At 58.9% G+C, this 17,499-nt stretch overlaps 1 protein-coding gene across 15 annotated transcripts in view; it reads right to left on the bottom strand.

Annotated features, from left to right (window-relative positions):
• Positions 1-2,209: 2,209 nt before the first annotated feature.
• CRTC1 (CREB regulated transcription coactivator 1) overlaps positions 2,210-17,499 on the bottom strand; it is a 95,353-nt gene continuing 80,063 nt past the window's right edge. For 2 of the 15 annotated variants that reach the window (XM_024236654.3, XM_024236653.3), the window contains 6 exons: positions 14,848-14,972; positions 11,455-11,763; positions 8,647-8,751; positions 5,177-5,263; positions 4,355-4,535; positions 2,210-2,990 (listed from right to left, as the gene is read on the bottom strand). In XM_024236654.3, the coding sequence (XP_024092422.3) occupies positions 2,779-2,990; positions 4,355-4,535; positions 5,177-5,263; positions 8,647-8,751; positions 11,455-11,763; positions 14,848-14,972 (1,019 nt within the window). In that variant the 3' untranslated portion in view covers positions 2,210-2,778. Of the gene's footprint in view, positions 2,991-4,354; positions 4,536-5,176; positions 5,264-8,646; positions 8,752-8,867; positions 8,915-11,454; positions 11,764-14,847; positions 14,973-17,499 lie in introns of those variants that run through there. The other 13 variants (XM_054539956.2, XM_054539957.2, XM_054539954.2 and 10 more) reach the window with 9 other exon arrangements.

Here is a 17,499-nt window from a genome sequence, read left to right as displayed (position 1 = left end):
TCTATGTACACGCCGCAGCCTCCCCACGTGGGCCTGCCCCTCAGGAAGCGGCTCGTCAAATCACAGTATTTTCACATCACAAAGCAAAAGGCTGATTCCCTTAAGCTGTCTTGTTTCAGAAAGTCTTGGCAATTCACGAATATGTAGTAGTGATATTTAAAAAAACCACACGTACGCACACACCAAAGCCCATGATACAGACCCCCTGGGAGGCCCGCCCAGGTCCAGGAGGGGCATGAATCCTTCTGGAACACAGGGACGCCTGGCTGCTGGCTCCTGGCTGGGCCCCGGGGACTCGCGTGGGCCCCTTTCCCTGGCAAGCTCGGACCTCGGTCCACCAGGTTCTCATTGGAAAAAGAACTCCATAATGGACCAAGGTCGTCACGTTAACACAATGTCACTGTGAATCTGGCTTCAGGATGCTGAAAATGGGCCATGGGCCTGGGATGCCCCGAGGTGGGCATCCCTCCTCTCCTGTCTGTCTACACCAAAGACCAGAGGACAAGCAGTGGCACCCGCCAGAGGCTGGACGGATGGGGAATGAGGTTTCCTAGCGTGGTCCTCAATGCCTTCTTTTGAAAACCGCATCCAGGCGGGTTGCTTGTAATTTTATTAAGGCCATTTTTTTAAAGTCCTACATACAAGTCTAATGGTAATCAAACTCTCCTATGTACATGTAGTTTTCCTTTAAAAAAAAAAAAAAAAGTCCCCGCTGTCTGCCCCCAGCCCCCGTCATGGTAAAAGAAAGGGACCTTGACCTGGACAGACCGACAGTGTCCCCTCCGCACCTTGGAACAAGACGGCAGCAGGAGCAACGTGACCAGGGAGCCTTCTCCTATGAGTGGCCACTTGGCTGCTCAGACACATGCCAAAGGCATTGCCGGGCAAAGAGAGGGAGGGATGGTTGCTAGGATCAAACCCAGCTCTGAGGACAGAAGCCAGGGTGCCCAGGACTCCAGTGAAAGCAGCGGCCATGACACTACAAATAAACGGACTCAGTGGAAGGCGCTGGCCCGGCAGGCAGGGGTGAGTGAGAGCCTCAATGCAGTTTTGGGGGGATCAGAACAGCAGTTCCTATTCCAAGAACAGCAGAAAACAAAGCCAGCCCTGATGCCTCCCTCACAGGGCCCGTGGTATGGGGAGGGTCCAGGACGGCTCCCAAGTACCCTGTCACCCTGGTCTTGGAGGTGCTCCTGAAACCTGCCACTAAAACGCACACTGCTGTGTGTCTCCAAGTCCACCTGCCACAACCCTGAGCTGCCAAGAAGGGGCAGCCAGCAGACCACGCTGCCCAGAACAGGGGGCGTGGGCTAGGAGCCAGAGGGTAGGGTGGAGAGGGGATGAAATGCCAGCTCCACCCAGGTTCTCAAGGAGGACCGTGGTCCTCATCTTGGGGACCCTCACTCCCTGCCAGTCCTCCACACTCTTGGGGAAGAGAGGTCTCAGCTGCCACTGGTCATGGCATCTTCACACACACACTCGAAGGACTAGCAGGCACCTCTGGGAGAGGCTGGCGGGGCTGGGTCTTTGAGAGACCCTCAATAAAAGCCAAGGCCCCTTCCCGGAAGTCTGTTCTGTGGCCCTGGCAGAGGCACCTATGCCTACCGTGAGCTCCTGACAAGGCCCTGCCCGGCCCGACCAGCCCTTTTGTTTTGAGACAACTTGGGATGAAACCCAAAAGCCGGACTCACTGCTTAGACTCAGGTGGGTGGCGGGCTGCTTTGGGGTGCATGGCCTCCATTTCCAGTTAGCTTAAAAAATAGGTAAAGTTGGATTTCTGACATAAAAACATGCTCTCAGGCAAGTGTTGGCTTAAAAGATTAAGCGACTCATCTACAACCAAAATGTAACTAGAAACTAAAAGGAAAAAAAAAACACAATGAAACTCCCCTGGCCACCTCTGCCTGTACCTTAAATTAACAGCATCTATGACAGGACTGGTGACCACAGTGCAGGACAGGAGGGGCCGTGGATTGTAACGCCCCAAGAGGTAACCCTGCCTCCACGTGTGACCCCTCACGGGGCCTTCCGGTCACTTCCTGGCAAAGGTGGCCACCGGTGGGCCTGCCTGGGGTGAGGCAGGGCTTCGAGGGGATGGAGACAGGGCGAGGAGGGTCGTGGGGGGTCCGCCGCCCTGCATGCTCTGTCCACTTTGCGCCTGCCCCGGTGGACGCCAGGGCTCTGTGTGTGCTCAGAAATATAAAAGACAGCCGTCAAAATAGTGTTTATTTCACTTTGCGTCTGCCCCGCGCTCTGGCACCTCCTCCCTGGGGCGGCGTGGGGCTCACTCTCTACCTGACCATGGGCTGGGGATGGTGGATGGGTTGGGGGACCGGGAACCAAGGAAGGCAGTGAGAGCTGGACAAACAGTCGGAAAATGCGCCACGGCCCACAGCCCTGGCGGACCATGCGCGCCCCTCCCCTGAGCCTGCCCGCCACTCCGGGAGCTGACACTTCCCGCATCTTACAGGGGACGGCTCAGGCCCCGGGGCTGGGGGCGAGGGAGCCAGTGCAGGGAGGGTCTGCAGGGGCGGGGGGCTCACGGCCTCCGATCCCAGCCCAGCCCTGGGTGGGCGGGTGGGTGGACGGCCCGGCTCGCGGCCTCGCGATTGGGCTTCGCGGGAGGTGGACAACCGGGGGCGGGCTGGCGGGGGCGCTTGGCGGCATTGCAAGCTCAGAATCACAAGCTCGGCCGTTGGCGAGGGACGGAGCGCAGCCGTCCCCGGGCTGGGGAGGCGCCGTCGGGACGGCTGAGCGGCAGGGTGCCGGCGTGCCCGCTCACAGGCGGTCCATCCGGAAGGTGTCCTCGGTGGCTGGGTCTGCCAGAACCATGTCGGGGTCGTTGAGCATGTGCAGTCCGTCAAGGGTCAGGGGGTCGATCTTGAGTTCGTCCAGGGGAAACTGGCTGTCGGAGTCGAAGCTGACGTCGCCGACCCCGGCCAGAGAGCTGGTCAGTTCTTTAGAGAGGCTGGGGGGGGACTCTCCTGTCACTGGGGGATGGGGTGGGGACAAAAGGCACTGCTTAGCCCTGGCTCCATCGCTCGCATCCATGCGTCGGACCAGGCATGCCCGCCAGGCGACTCTGTCCCTTGGCTATGCTGGCAATGTCTGGGGACATTCCAGCTGTCATGACTGGGGGAGGGGCCAGCACACGAGATGCTGCTCAGCACCCTACAGTGCCTGGACCCCAGAGACCAGTCTGGCCCCAGATGTCAGCTCCAGATGTCAGGAGCACCAAGGAGAAGCCTCAGGCCAAGGGCTGTGTCACTGACGCATGTCAGCGTGACCTGGCGGGAGCAAGGACCTCCCCGGCTCTGCCATGAGGTCTGCTCGGCACGAGTCACTGAGAAGCAGGCTGGAGTGACTGTGGGGACCCAGCTGCTGCTAGGGCTGGAGGGAATCCTCAGTTCCCCCACAAAGACCCAGGTTCAAACCTAGGCTTCCACCTACACTCAGGTTCCAGGTCTGAGAAATGGGTCTGAAAGGCCCTGTCTTTCTGGGCTCTTGAGGCCATTGCGGGGGTCAGATTCTGATTCTTCTCCTGAGTCTGAGGCTGGTGCGTCCACCCTTGAATTTCTCGCCAACTGCTGCCTACACCCGCGGGGTGGGAAGGAAGTGCTGGATTCTGCACTCAGAGCCCAGGCCACAGTGCGGGGCACTAAATACGGACACTTCCAGCCTGGAAGAGGCCAGTGAGGACTGCCGGGGGGGCGTCACCCTCAATCCAGCAGCCCTGACTCATAAGGGAATCATCTTCTTCAGCAGGGAGACAGGGTCTGGGTGGCCGTGGGAGGGTCTGGGTTCTGTGCTAGATGGAGCCGGGTCTTCCTGATATGTGCCATGCAGGACAGGGCTGCCTTGTCCCCAGGAGCCCAAGCGCCGTGCTCAGACTGCTTGGGCGCGGTTGTCACGGTGCATCACGGCCCTGACCTGTTAGCTGGCTGCCCGGGCTGGGCGCACCAGACAGGGCCCACCCCATAGCTGTCCCTGACCCTGGTGCACATTCAGCTGACAGGTCAGTGGCCTGGGCAGTGGGCACCGTGTACCCGGCTGCTTGATCTTTAGCCGGGCTGCTCGGCCAGACAGGAGGCCGCCGAGAAGGGAGAGTGACCGTCTCTATCCTATGCATGGGACGTCTGGTCCAGGGGCATCTCCCTGGCCTGGCCTGGCCCGAAGCCCAGGAGTGAGTCAGATTCGGGGGAGAGGGGGTGTGGCCTCCTCAGGCCCCCACCAAGCTTGGGTCACAGCCCCGGCCCTGTCAACCCTCCTGCTGTGGGATAGCAGTCTCTGGCTGTCTCCGCACGGGCTGAGGCCCCCTTGGGGCGCCGCACACGCGCCCCCGGCCTGGCCTCACCTGTGAGGATGATGTTGGGGATGCCACTGTGGCTGGCGTATCCCAGCTGCTGCGAGTCCGGCAGGCTCCCGTGGCTGCCCGTGAGGCCCATCATGGCCGCCTGCGAGTAGTTGAGTGTGGAGCCCGGGCTGTACAGGCTGCTGGAGCTGATGGCGTTCTCCATCATGTTGAACTGCTCCAGCTGGGAAGGGAGGCACACCGGGCTGTGAGGGCCACCGCGGGCCTGACCAGCTGGCCACCCCAGGCCCCTGGCTGCTGTGGCTGGCCTGCCCGCAGCTGGGGACTCTGTCCCTGCAGGATGCTCGGCACCCAGGCTGCCAAGCACGAAACCCGCTCCGCCCCCCACCTGGGGCCTCCCTGCCACCCTAGAGACTGGCTGGATGAATGGATGAATTGATGAGCAAATGAGTGAGCAGCTCCAGGCTGCCACCAAGCCCCCTGGATGCCCCCAATCCTGGCCTCCACGCAAAGCCAGCACGACCTCCCGGCAAACCCGCGTGCACGGTCCACGCCGAGGCACCGCGTCCACAGCCATGGTCCCATCCCTGTCTGGCCCGGCGTTTGCTGCCTGCCCCTCTTTACCCTCTGCCCTCGGCCTCTGCTCTGTGGGCGGGCACAGATGCCAGGGGAGGCAGCGCTAGGCCACCCCTGCCGGGGACTCAGCCTCCATGGCCCGCAGATGGGACGGGGCAGGGGCCGAGGGGCAGGCACGGGCCCCCCGAGCACGTGCAGCTCTGACTCGCAAGGCCCGGGTCCCAGCGAGGGTCCCAGCAAGCATCTGTCCTGGGCACCGGCTGGCTGGCAGCCTGGGCGCCCGCTCACCTGGTGGGACAGAGCATTGGCCTGCCTGGCCGCCATCTGCTGCTCATAGTACGCGTCCCCAAACACGCTGCCCAGGGTGGAAGTGTGCTGCAGACAGAAGAGAGGCCTGCTGTGGTCACGGCCCAAGGCCAGGCGGGAAGTCGGCACCTCCCAAGCCCGGCTGGAAGACAAGAGGCCCCTGGAACCTCCCAGACGGTGCCTGGGACGGCAGGAGGCTGATGATGATTATTATTTTGGGGTTCCAGAAGTGCCCCCCAATCCTGGATGACTTTTTTTCCACCACCTGCTCCTGGGAGGCCTCTGCAACCCGAAAGCCCCTTCCCAAGGCCCCATCCCCATCTCCTCTCCTCAAGCCTGGGTAAGGCAGCCTCCATCTCCATCACAGGGAAGTTGGGGGCCACAGGGATGAGGAACCCCTACCCAACAGGCCCCAGAGGAGAACCTGTCACCGGGGCCAAGGTGGGAAGTGCCCAGACGTTACATTCAGGACAGAAAGTGCACTTGGTGACTCCTGACGGGAGACAAAGGACACGACGCAGGCCACGTACATGGACAGGATGGGCGCGCAGAGCCAGCCACCAGCTGAGAGAGCACAGGACAGGCACAGGGAGAGCCCCTGCCCAGGGCTGCCGGCCTGCGGGACCCGGGGCCCTACTCCTGCTATCTGAGGCCAGCAGGGCTCTCAGAGGCAGGGTGACAGGGGCTGTCCCTGTGACAGGAGCAGGGGGCTACAGGACCTTATGGGTGGTGGAGACACTAGAAAGGAGACACTCGGAGCTCCTGCCCAAGAGATGGTGGGATGAGCCTGGCTGGGGTGTGGAGGCGAGGAGAGGGTGGCCATGGACGAGGCCTTGGGAACCCCAGCTGCAGTGTGACCTTGCGGCTGCTGGAGGCCTGACAGCATCCAGGGGGCTGGGAGCTATGGCTATTGTCCCCAGGAAGCCACTGCCCCACAGCCAATCTCAGAGCTATAGCGTAAGGCATGTGCCCTGTAAGGCATCTAGGTGAATATCTCCACAGACCCAAAGCCCTGGCCCTCTCCCTTGGAGCTCCCCATCTGAGCTTTGTTCTAGAGCGATCCCCTTTGTTCCAGGAAGATCCCAACACCTGAGTCTCTGGCCTCAATCCCAGAGAGGGGCTGGCCACAAACCCACCAGCTGCTCCTGGTGGTCAGTGGGCAACAACAGAGACAGACACGCTCACCCTGGGGCGAGGGGGCTTGTGAGGTTGGACGTCCCACTCGAACGCCAGAGAAGAGGTAAAAAGGTGAGCCAAGGAAGGGAAGGCCAGCATGTGTGGCAAAAATGCTATCTTGGCCCTAAAAATCAATGGCTTCGGGTTTTGGAAACAAGGACCGCAAGCTTGCGGCTTGGTTTGCCCGAGGCGAGGGAGGCAGGCAATAGGTAATGTCCTGGCTGCCGTAGAGCTGGTCCGAAGCTGGGTCTGTCCTGGGGCTCGGGATGTGGGGTGGGACCAGGCTTCCAGGACAGTGCCTGATCCTGTCCCTGTGGGCTTGGGCTCAAAAAGGCCTGACATACGCAGGGGAACACAGGCTGAGGTTTCCCTGTGAGCCTGCCATGAGGGCTTGCCAGAAAGGTGAGCTTGAAGTCGGGAGAGAGCCACAAACTGGACCAAATGGTAGCTGCCTACGGCCCAGGGCCTGGCTGGGGTGCACACAGTGCCTACTCAAGGCAGGGCACAGCAGGTGTGGGGTGGTCTGGGCCTGTGGGACCGATGGGTGAGTCCTCAGAGACCCAGTGCAGAGGGAAGGCAGGTCTGGGCTCCACCTAGAACCATCTGCCCCTGAGAGCCCCATACTGATGTCCCTACACCTCCATGAGCCGCCTGCCTCCCGCATCAGCGCACGACGGACACCAGACACACAGACATGGGCTTGACAACACTGCCACCTGCTCGCTGCCCGGCAGAATAACCCGCTTTGGCTTGGGGCCCAAAAATTCACCAACCATTCCAGTGACTCTCTCCTGAGAGAAACTGGCTCGACCCCTAATTCCTGTCCTGTCCTGTTTCACACCCAAGAGGGACCTCACTCAGGAACCAGCCCCACCTGGGCTGCCCACCTGGGACAGGCCTCACCTGCCGCTTCTCCAGCCCCTCCAGCCCCATCCCCAACAGCACCACACGACGAGACCAGACATGCTGCCAGAGCCTGAGAGCTCAGAGAGCTGGTGTGGGCAGACCAAACATGCGCAGACACCAGGCTGACTCCCCCATGCCTCCCCGAGACCACTGCTGCCCACCAACTTGCCTCCAGAACACGGGGCTACAGGCAGTGGTCCCAGACGGCCCTTGGCTGATGGGGCAGATGTCCCTATACACGTGTGAGAGCTGGAGACGGGGGCAGAAGGGCTTCACTGTCCTTGTGTGTGGCGCTCACGGTTTGCCCTGGGACAAGGGAGCCTGACCTCAGCCCTGGAGGGGCGACTCTTCTATCTAGCTGGGAAGTAGGACGAGATCATCCCCTCTACAAGGGACAGGGATGGTTTCAGGGCCCTGGCCACAGCAGTGGCTGCTAGGGGTTTCTCAGCTTGGTGAAATTTCAGGGATGAGATGGTCCCAGGATAGCGGGGTTCTGGGGAGGCTCTGCTGCCAAGGTAAAAAAAGTTGGCGACTGGATGTTGGCCTTGTGGGCACCCCTTCTCCCGGACAAATGTTCTAGATGGAATGTGGGGTCTACTGGCCACACCTGATGTCCAAGTACAACACGAGGAGGCTGAGTGGGGAGCCAGGCTGGCCACTTCCACCGGCCAGGCAGAATGAAGGGGCATTCCGAGGAACCTGAACCTGGGAGGGGCTGGGGCATCAGCAAGCCAGGGTCCTATGGTGCTGGGTGCAGCAGGAAAACCCAGGGCTGATGGGTGAGGTCTGAGGCTGGCCTCAGTCTCCCGTCTGTGGAATGGGGACAAGGGCCCTGAGACACTGCAGAGCGGCTCAGAGAAGCCTTCTGGGCCAGTGGTTCTGGAGAAACACAGCTGCGTATAGGGTGAAGAGGAAAGCAAGGCTGCAGAGTCAGCGCATTCCCTGCGGGTGGGCCAGCCATCTCAGCTGCACCCCGAGTCGGGGGGGCCCCTAAAGCTCCAGCTCACGCTCTGGGTGGCACACTGGGTGTGGAGGGCACTGTCCCTGGGCCACTCAATGGGGACATCCAGGCAGGGCCACCGCAGGGCCACCGCAGGGCCACAGCCATCACTAATGTCACTAATGCACTCCCCGACCTAGTGTTCAGCAGAGGCAGGCTCTGGCGGCTCCAGGGAAGGGGCCTGTGGGGTTCCTGCCCTGGTGCAGCCTGGTGGGTGCACAGCTCAGGTCCGATGGCGTGGATGGGATGGGATGCATGAGGACACGCATGAGGAGCGATGCATGAGGACAGACAGTGGGCAGGGAACACACGGGGCACGAACAAGACGAGCGTGGAGCCCACAGGCCAACGGGGAGGCGGCGCCCCTTACTTGTGGGGAGCTCCCCGGGGAGAAGCCTTGATTGGAGACTGGCGAGGTGGGAGACTGGTTGGCCGGGGAGCCGGCGCTAGTGCGGTACTGCTGCAGAGCCGGCGCCTACGATGACAGACAGGTCAGCACGCCGCAGCCCAGCTGCCCAGGCCCGGGCTCCAGTCCCTGCTTCCCGGGAGCAGCCTGATCAGCCCCCAGGCAGGTCCCCCCACCCCTCACACCTTGGTGATGGTCGCCACCCCACTGGTAAGCAGAGGAGCCTGGACACCTGCAGGAAAGATGGGTACCTAAGCCCTCCGGGGAGCTGCCCCCAAACCCAGGAAAGAACGGCGTGGAGGGTGAAGAACTGCCCTCCTTCTTGGAGCTACAGGAGGGTGATCAGAGGGCTGGCCCTGACTCAGCAGGCTCAGAGCCAGATAGCAACGTGTGCACTCTCATGCATGCACACCCACACAGAGACACACCCACGTGTACACATATCTACACTAGAATATACATACCCACACATGCACACCCAGACACATGCACACACATCCACACACACACGGACACCCCCACACACGTGCACATATCCACACATGAATGTACATACCCACACATGCACACCCACACATGCACACACACGCATACCCACACCCACAAATGCACACATCCACACACAAACGTACACACCCACAAATGCACACATGCACACAAATGTACACACCCATATGTACACACCCACGCATGCACACCCACACCCACATGCACACCCACACCCACGCATGCACACCCACACCCACACACCTACGCATGTACACGCCCACACGCACATATATTCACACACCAAAATGTACACACCGTGTGCACACACCCACACATGCACACATATCCACACACAAATGTCCACATATCCACAAATGTCCACACATCCACAAATGTACATACCCACGCATGCACACGTGCACACACATCCACATGCGTGCACACCCATGCAGGTGCACACCACATACACCTGCACCCACCCACTTGTGCACATCCACAACCCACACACACACCCCCCCATGGGCAAGGAAAACTCAAGGCTGCCTCCTGTTCCCGGCTCTCCGACTGTGTGCCCTGGGCAGGTCCCCTGGCTCTCTAAGCCCCTAAGTCTGCAGCCCAGCAGGTCTGGCCCACCTCTGGGGGTGGGGACTGAGTGAAAGCCATCTTGCTGGTAGCCCAGGCTCCCAGCATGGCGCAGTCACTATCCCTGCCCTGCTGCAGGACACACCTGCCTGGGTTATGCCATCTGAGACCTGCAAGGGGCAGTCACTTCCTCCACCTGCTTGAGGGACGAAAGGCCCGGGCATCTCACTGCTATGACCCAGAACTTTCAGAGGCAGGTCGGGCCAGGCCAGGCCTTGGATTCCGACCACACTCTTGTCCTAGCACGGCCCAGCCATGCTGTGTGCCTGCAGACAACTTGCCTGACCTGTCTGAGCCGGTCACCGAATGAGGCCCAGCCTGACCGGTCCAGGGCCTATAACTGCTGTCTCCCCCATGTCCTTGGTGGTGCCTTCTGGGCAGTTTGGGGTAGGGCTTGAGTCCAGGTGGGGCGGGGTGGGGTAGGGCGGGGGGTGACGGTGAGCTCGCCTGTGTGGGTGACGGAGGTGCCAGCACTGTTACTTAGGGATGGCTGACTTAGGGCTTCCTGGAGTTGGAAAGGACAAAGGGATCAGAGGGAGATTCTCATTTGGGTGAGTCTGTGCAAAAACTCAGAGTCCCCCCTCAACCCCAGGAGGCGAGAAGTCCTTGAAGTGGGGGCAGGAAGCCGTCTTTCTTGTGGGGGGGTGCTGGGCATGGACAGTCTGACCTAAGAGCCCTAGAAGGGCCGTTCCTGCACCTGGCCCAGACACCCTGTGCCTCCAAGAACCACCCAGCTCCACGGCAAGGCTCCACCTTGGGAGCCTCCCCCAGGACCTGCTGTGTTTCCACCAAAGGAAGGACTTGGGCACTCTTCCACCCAGGGGCCATAGGTGGTCCCCTCCATGAGGTCAGAGCAGCTTGGGAACATGGGTCTCTACCCGCAGGCTCACCTGCCTGCCCCACCCAGCTCACGCGGCTGTTCTTTGCAGAGCACACAATGTTTGGAGGACATTTAGCCTGGGGCTGGCAGCTGGGGTCAAGTGGGAGGACTCATTGTGCCCCGAACACAAGTCCCTGTTTCTCTGGATGTGGCCCAATGCAGCTGTTTCCCACCCAGCCCGCACCACTGGAGCAAGCAGGTGGTCTGGACAGTCAGGAAGGTTTGTGGGTACGGGGTCAAAGCCCAGCCTTTGTCTGCTTGAGCCGGCCCTGGGCAGAAAGTCCAATGGTCTGAGCTGCAGCCCCCAGCCCCGGGCCCCAGGCGCTGTGCCCAACAGGCTGCCGCCTCTCGGGCTGGCCTCGTCTTTCCTTCTCTGATAAGCTCATGTCACCCCCGGCCCCCGGCCTGCGCCCTGGCCCTGAGAACGCTGTACTCTTCTTGCCTCCTAGGAAGCCTGGCTTCAAGTGGGAGGGGCCAGAGAGGCCAAGAGGGGGTGCTCGGCAGTTAAACATGGGGTGGCCCACCTTGGGTGGAGTCTGGGGCCAGACACCTGCTCATGCCTCAGTTTCTCCATCTCTACGGGGAGTGACAGTCTCAGTTTGATTCCAAGGGGTAGCCCTGTGGAGAGCTGGGCCCGGGCAGCATTCGCTGGGGTCCTGACCCCTGGCCCATGCAGCAGGTAACCCGACTGTTCTGCAGCCCCCGAGCTGTCCTCCACAAGACCCCCAGCCAGGCCCCGAGGGACCCCACCCTGGGCTTACCGAGGCGATGTCAATCCCCATCGACGGCTGGCCAGGGTTCTCTGGGGGGGACTGGGGGAGAGAGGACGGTACTGTGACCGCAAGCGGGGGCGGCTGTGGCCCACGAGTCAGGCTGGCGCTGGGCAACAGGGGGCCGCCGGGGGGCAGGCGGACGGGCGCCTGTGGGGGTGGTGGGGGTGGTGGCTGCTGGGACGCGGGCGGAGGAGGTGGCGGGGGCTGGGGCTGCGGCGGTGGCTGCTGGGAGCCCGCCTGGGTGAAGAAGGCGTAGGGCAGCTGCTGCTCCAGAGACAGGGCGTCCATGGCTACAGCCTGCAGGAGAGGAGAGCGTCAGGCGGGGTGGGCCCTGGTTGTCAGTGCCTGGTCCCCTCGGGCCCCCACAGCCTGGCATGCTCAGCAGGTGAGGTGGAAGGGCCCTGTGATCATAGGCAGCCCCTGGACTGGGTGCTCCTTACAATGAGGGAGCCCAGGCTAGAGAGGGTGGGCCTCACCCAGGGCCCCAGGGGGTCAGCTGGAGCCGGGCAGGACCTGACCTCCTCCAGCTTGTTGTGCCTGCACCTGCACTACACGCCGCGCAGCTCAGGCCAGTCCACCAGCTGCAGGGCAAGCCCAGGATGGCCATCCCTGGTGGCTCAGTGAGCAGCCAGCAGCTCCCAGCCCCTGTGGGTGCCGCAGGGAAACCTCAAGTGATCCACTTGCCTCGGTTTCCCAAACCCCCCCCTCCTGAAGCCTTGCCCACTCTGGGGATGCTGGAGAGGCTGGGGTTGCTGGAGATACCAGCATGGCCCCTCACTAAGGGCAGGCTCAGGCCTTTGCAGAGCTGGAAAGAGGAAAATCAGTAAGAGGGAAGCGTGTGACGTTCGCTGTCTGTGTGGAAACTCACAGCCAGGTGCTACCAAGCTGACAGTCCTTGGGAAAGGTGGGGTCCCTGCCCTCTAAGAAAGGCTGAGCATGCCCAGGAGCTATGGAACAAAAACCACTTAGCAGGATGCCCGGCCTCTGAGGACCAGTGGGTCATTTGTGAAGAGAAAGGAGTTTCCAGATAGAGGGAAGGGGCAGGTGTCAGATTAAGACAGCCTAGCTCACAAAGTGGCTGAAGACACAGCTGCCAGGAGCCAGCGCCCACAGCTCTGTCTGGATCTTGATCTGAATAAGACAACTTTGTAAGTAGACAGGAGACATGGGGGCCGAGGGGTGGGGAGAAATGCAGTCTGGGCCGGGCATTGCCAGGTACCAAGGAACTAACTTCGTTGTAGGTGGACAATGCCACTGTGGTTACATTAAAAACAAACAAGTGACGGGCGCGGTGGCTCACACCTGCAATCCCAGCACTTCGGAAAGCTGAGACGGGGTGATCACTTGAGGTCGGGAGTTTGAGACCAGCCTGGTCAACATGGCGAAACTCTGTCTCTACTAAAAATATAAAAATTAGCTGGGCGTGGTAGGCACACGCCTGTAATCCCAGCTACTTGGGAGGCTGGCACGAGAATCGCTTGAACCTGGGAGGCAGAGGCTGCAGGAGAGCCAAGAGTACGCCACTGCACTCCAGCCTGGGCGACAGAGTGAGACTCTGTCTCAAAAAAATAAAATTAAATTAAAATAAAAAAATAAAAAAATTTTTAAAATGTCAAAGTTCTCTGTTAGGGTTTTTTTGTTTTGTTTTTAAAAAGACAAAATGGATAAATTTCTAGAAATGCACAAATGACCAAAACTGACTCAAGAAAAAACAGAAAACCTGAATAGCCTTATAAGAAGGAGATGAGATTGGAAACTTCCCAACAGATTTGAGCTAAGACACAGGTGGCTGCACTGGTGAATTTTACCAAACTCTTTTTTTTTTTCTTTTTTTTAAGACATGGGGTCTCACTATGTTCCCCAGGCTGGACTCAAACTCCTGTGCTCAAGCAATCCCCACTTCAGCCTCCCAAGTACCTGGGACTACAGGAATTTACCATTACACCTGCCTAATTTTACCAAATATTTAAAGAGGAATTAAAAATACTGCCAAAAAATAGAAGAGAAGTGAACATTCCTAACTCATTCTATGAAGCTGCATTGATTAGGTAAAAAAGAGGGAAGATTCAAATTACTAAAATCAGAAAATGAAAGTGGGAACTTTGCTACCAACTTTACGTAAATAAAAAGGATTACAAGGCTGGGAGTGGTGGCTCACGCCTATAGTCCCAGCACTTTGGGAGGCCGAGGTGGGCAGATTGCCTGAGGCAAGGAGTTCGAGACCAAGCCTGGCCAACATGGCAAAACCTTATCTCTATTATTATTTTTAATTAGCCAGGCATGGTGGCGGGCACCTGTAATCCCAGCTACTCAGGTGGCTGAGGCACAAGAATTGCTTGAAATTGGGAGGCGGAGGTTGCAATGAACCAAGATCACGCCACTGCACTCCACCCTGGGTGACAGAGCGAGACTCTGTCTCAAAAATTTTTTAAAAAAAGGGATTACGGTCAGGTGCGGTGGCTCACATCTGTAATCCCAGCACTTTTGGAGGCCAAAGGAGGCAGATCACTTGAAGTCAGGAGTTCGAGACCAGCCTGGCCAGCATGGTGAAACCCCATCTCTACTAAAAATACACACACACACACACACACACACACACACAAAAAAAAATTAGCCAGGCATGGTGGCGCATGCCTGTAGTCCCAGCTACTTGGAAGGCTGAGGCAGGTGAATGGCTTGAACTCAGGAAGCAAGGTTGCCGTGAGCCGAGATTGTGCCACTGCACTCTAGCCTGGGCTACAGAGCAAGATTTCGTCTTTAAAAAAAAAAAAAAAAAAAAGGGATTACAAAAGAGTATTATGAAAAATTTTCTGCCATCAAGTTGGATAGCAAAGACGAAATGGACAAATTCCTAGACACATACAAACTACCCAAAAAAGTAGATAAGCAAATACAGCAAATTGAAAAATCAAAAGCTAATCTCGAGTTTTTTCTTTTTTCTTTTTTTTTGAAACAGAGTCTCACTCTGTCTCCCAGGGTAGAGTGCAGTGGTGTGATCATGGCTCACTGCAGCCTCCACCTCCTGGGCTCAAGTGATCCTCTCATCTTAGCCTCCCTAGTAGCTGGGACCACAGGCGTACACCACCATGCCCAGCTAATTTTTGTATTTTTTGTAGAGATGGGGTTTCACTATGTTGGCCAGGCTGGTCTTGAACTCCTGACCTCAAGTGATCCGCCCGTCTCAGCCTCCCAAAGTGCTGGGATTACAGGCATGAGCTACGGCACCCGGCTTGAAAATTGGATAATAAAAACTAAAAGTGTTGGGAGCATTCTCAAGGTTTCGTGGCCTCCTGGAAGGAGCAGGAAGCCTTCCGAGAGGTAGAGCCAGGCCTCCACCGTTCCCTTTCCCCTTCCCACCTGCCCCCCACCTTGCCCTCGCACCTGAGTGATGGGTGACAGCGGGGACAGGGTGGGCGATGCCTGCTGACGCCTTGCCTCTGTGCTCAGGGACAGGGGGCTGACGCCAGCTGGACGGTGCTGTGGAGAGGAGCCAGGTGTGCTCATTCCTGGAAAGGAAGTAGGAGGGAGGGAGAGCGGGTGTGAGACTGATCACTGAGAAAGGGCTGCTTATACACCCACAGTCACACTGCATGGGAATAGCTCAACTGCTCAGACAGAAGCCCATGGACATGTCCCAACTGCCAAACCTGGGCACCCCCCGAAGGCCCTGATCCCTGACCCAAGGGTCCCACAGTCCTGCATAGTCTGTTCTCCTTCCTTCCAGGAAGGGGGTGTCTCACAGCCAGCCAACCAGCATGTCCCCATCTCTGGAGCATAAGATTGGCCCCCAGATGGGCATGTAACCAGGCTGGCCCAATGAGAGCCTTCCCAGGGACTTTGGATGAAATTCCAGGAAGGGCTGTCTGAAGCCGTGTGTGGGGCATCCTGCAGCAAGGGGAGGAACCAGCTGAAGGGCTATGGGGGAGAGGCAGCATCTGAGGCTGCTTCCCACTTTCAGGAGACAATAAATGGTTTTTTTTGGCTGACAATGGCTTGGGTTGTGGTTAGCTTCAAGCCAGCAGACCCTGCCCGATGCTGTGGTTTTGCCCACCACCTCGTGGATCTTGCCCTCCTTCAGTGAATGTGCCCATTCCTGCAGCTGCTTCTCTCGGCCCCCAGACCTGAGCACCTGCTATCCCCCGTGTCCCACATCCACTTCCTCCTCCCCAGACCTGGTGCATTCCCCAAGCTGCAGTGCCACCCATATCAGGCTGTCTGAACTAAAGAATGTCACTCCTCAACATCCTTCCCCATCTCTGCCCTGGGGTCTGACACATCATTCCTGCTGGAGGTCCTGCCAGGGGCCACCTCATCACCTCTTCCCTCACCCCAGCCCCGAAGGCCCTTGCCCTGAGCAACTCAATCCTTGGATTCTGCTGCAGTGATGAAGCTGGGTGAGGTCAAGTTCAATGTGGCAGTAGCTGGGGCTGGCTGGGTTATTGTGGGCACTATGCCAGGCAGGCAACAGGCCCCTCGATGGCAGGAGGACCCCTGCAGGCCTGGCCTGACCCCCATCCACTCTGGAGACTCGGTTCCCTGGTTGGTGAGACGGCGACGATAACAGCCACCCTCTCCGGTTCAAAGTGAGGCCCTGGTGAGGTCAGGAGCAGGCTCTGAAGAGCATCTGGCCTGCAGTCAAGGCGGGGGTGAAGCCACCTGACTCACCCCAGGAGATCCAGGCACCAGATTAACCTTGTTCCGGCAGATGAGATGGCGGGTGCGTGGGCCCATGGGAACACACCCGACAAGCGCCGAGGGGAGATGACAGACAGCCTTGTCCGTGCCCAGGGCAGCTGCTCACCGGGGCGAGCTCAGTCACGCCTGCACTTCCCCTCGGATGCCCTGGCAGCTCTGCTTGGCTGTGCACTGTGGGAGGAAGCCTGGTGCTGTCGACTACTCCCCAGGCAGCAAGCACCCTTTGCAGACCCTGGCGTCCAGGGAGGCACCAACAGAGGCCTGGGCGGCAGGATGTGGGGGAAGCCTGCTCAGAGCACACTCAGAGTCACGACCCTGGGCCACTCCCTCATCTTCTCCTGAGTGTCCGCCACTTCGTGCATCCAGCAGGCCGAGAGATGCTCAGTGCCCAAGTCAGAAGCAGAGGTCGGGCTCGGTACAAAGTAGGGACAAATGTCAGGAGCGTGTGAGGGTACGGATGTGGGACGACAGGGGCAGGTGGGGCCTGAGGCAAACCAGAGCACTGTGGCCCGTCTCGAGGTGCAGGACACCGGCCATGGCCACTGGGCTGTCTGATTCTTCAAGAGCAGCCAGAAATCTGGTGTTCTACTGGCATTCCCCTGGTTTTTCAATGTTGATTGTAAGTACAGTCACGCATCACTTAACAATGGGGGTGACTTCTGAAAAACGCGTTGTCCGGCGATTTCATGGCTGTGCATGAGGATCACAGGGCAACTTACACAAACCTGGATGGCAGAGCCTCTGCACACCTCGGCCAGACGGTAGGGCCCTTGTTCCCAGGCTACAAACCTGTACAGCGTGACTGTCCTGAATACCGTCGGCCAGGCGCAGTGGCTCACGCCTGTAATCCCAGCACTTTGGGAGGCCGAGGCAGGCGGATCACCTGAGGGCAGGAGTTTGAGATTGGCCTGGCTAATGTGGTGAAACCCCGTATCTACTAAAAATACAAAAATTAGCCAGGCATGGTGGTGGGCACCTGTACTCCCAGCTACTCGGGAGGTTGAGGCAGGAGAATCGCTTGGACCTGGGAGGCGAAGGTTGCAGTGAGCCAAGATCACACCACTGCACTCCGGCCTGGGTGACAGAGTGAGACTTTCTCTCAGAAAAAAAGAAAAGAAAACAGTAGACAACTGTAGCACAATGGTAAGGACTTGTGTGTCTAAGCCTAGAAAAGGAGCAGTAAGACACGGCATTATACTCTGATGGGGCCACTGCCGAGTATGTGGTTTGCTGTTGTCAGAAACGTCAAGATGTGGCGTGTGGCTGTATCACACATGCACAACTGTGGGCCCACATGAAACATACCATGGGCTGGATTTGGCCCTCGGGCTGCCAGTC

Source organism: Pongo abelii, chromosome 20 (genome assembly GCF_028885655.2).
Source record: "Pongo abelii isolate AG06213 chromosome 20, NHGRI_mPonAbe1-v2.0_pri, whole genome shotgun sequence".
Taxonomy (NCBI): Eukaryota; Metazoa; Chordata; class Mammalia; order Primates; family Hominidae; genus Pongo; species Pongo abelii.
The sequence above is the reverse complement of the archived record's forward strand: the minus strand, read 5'-3'. Positions and strand labels throughout refer to the sequence as shown.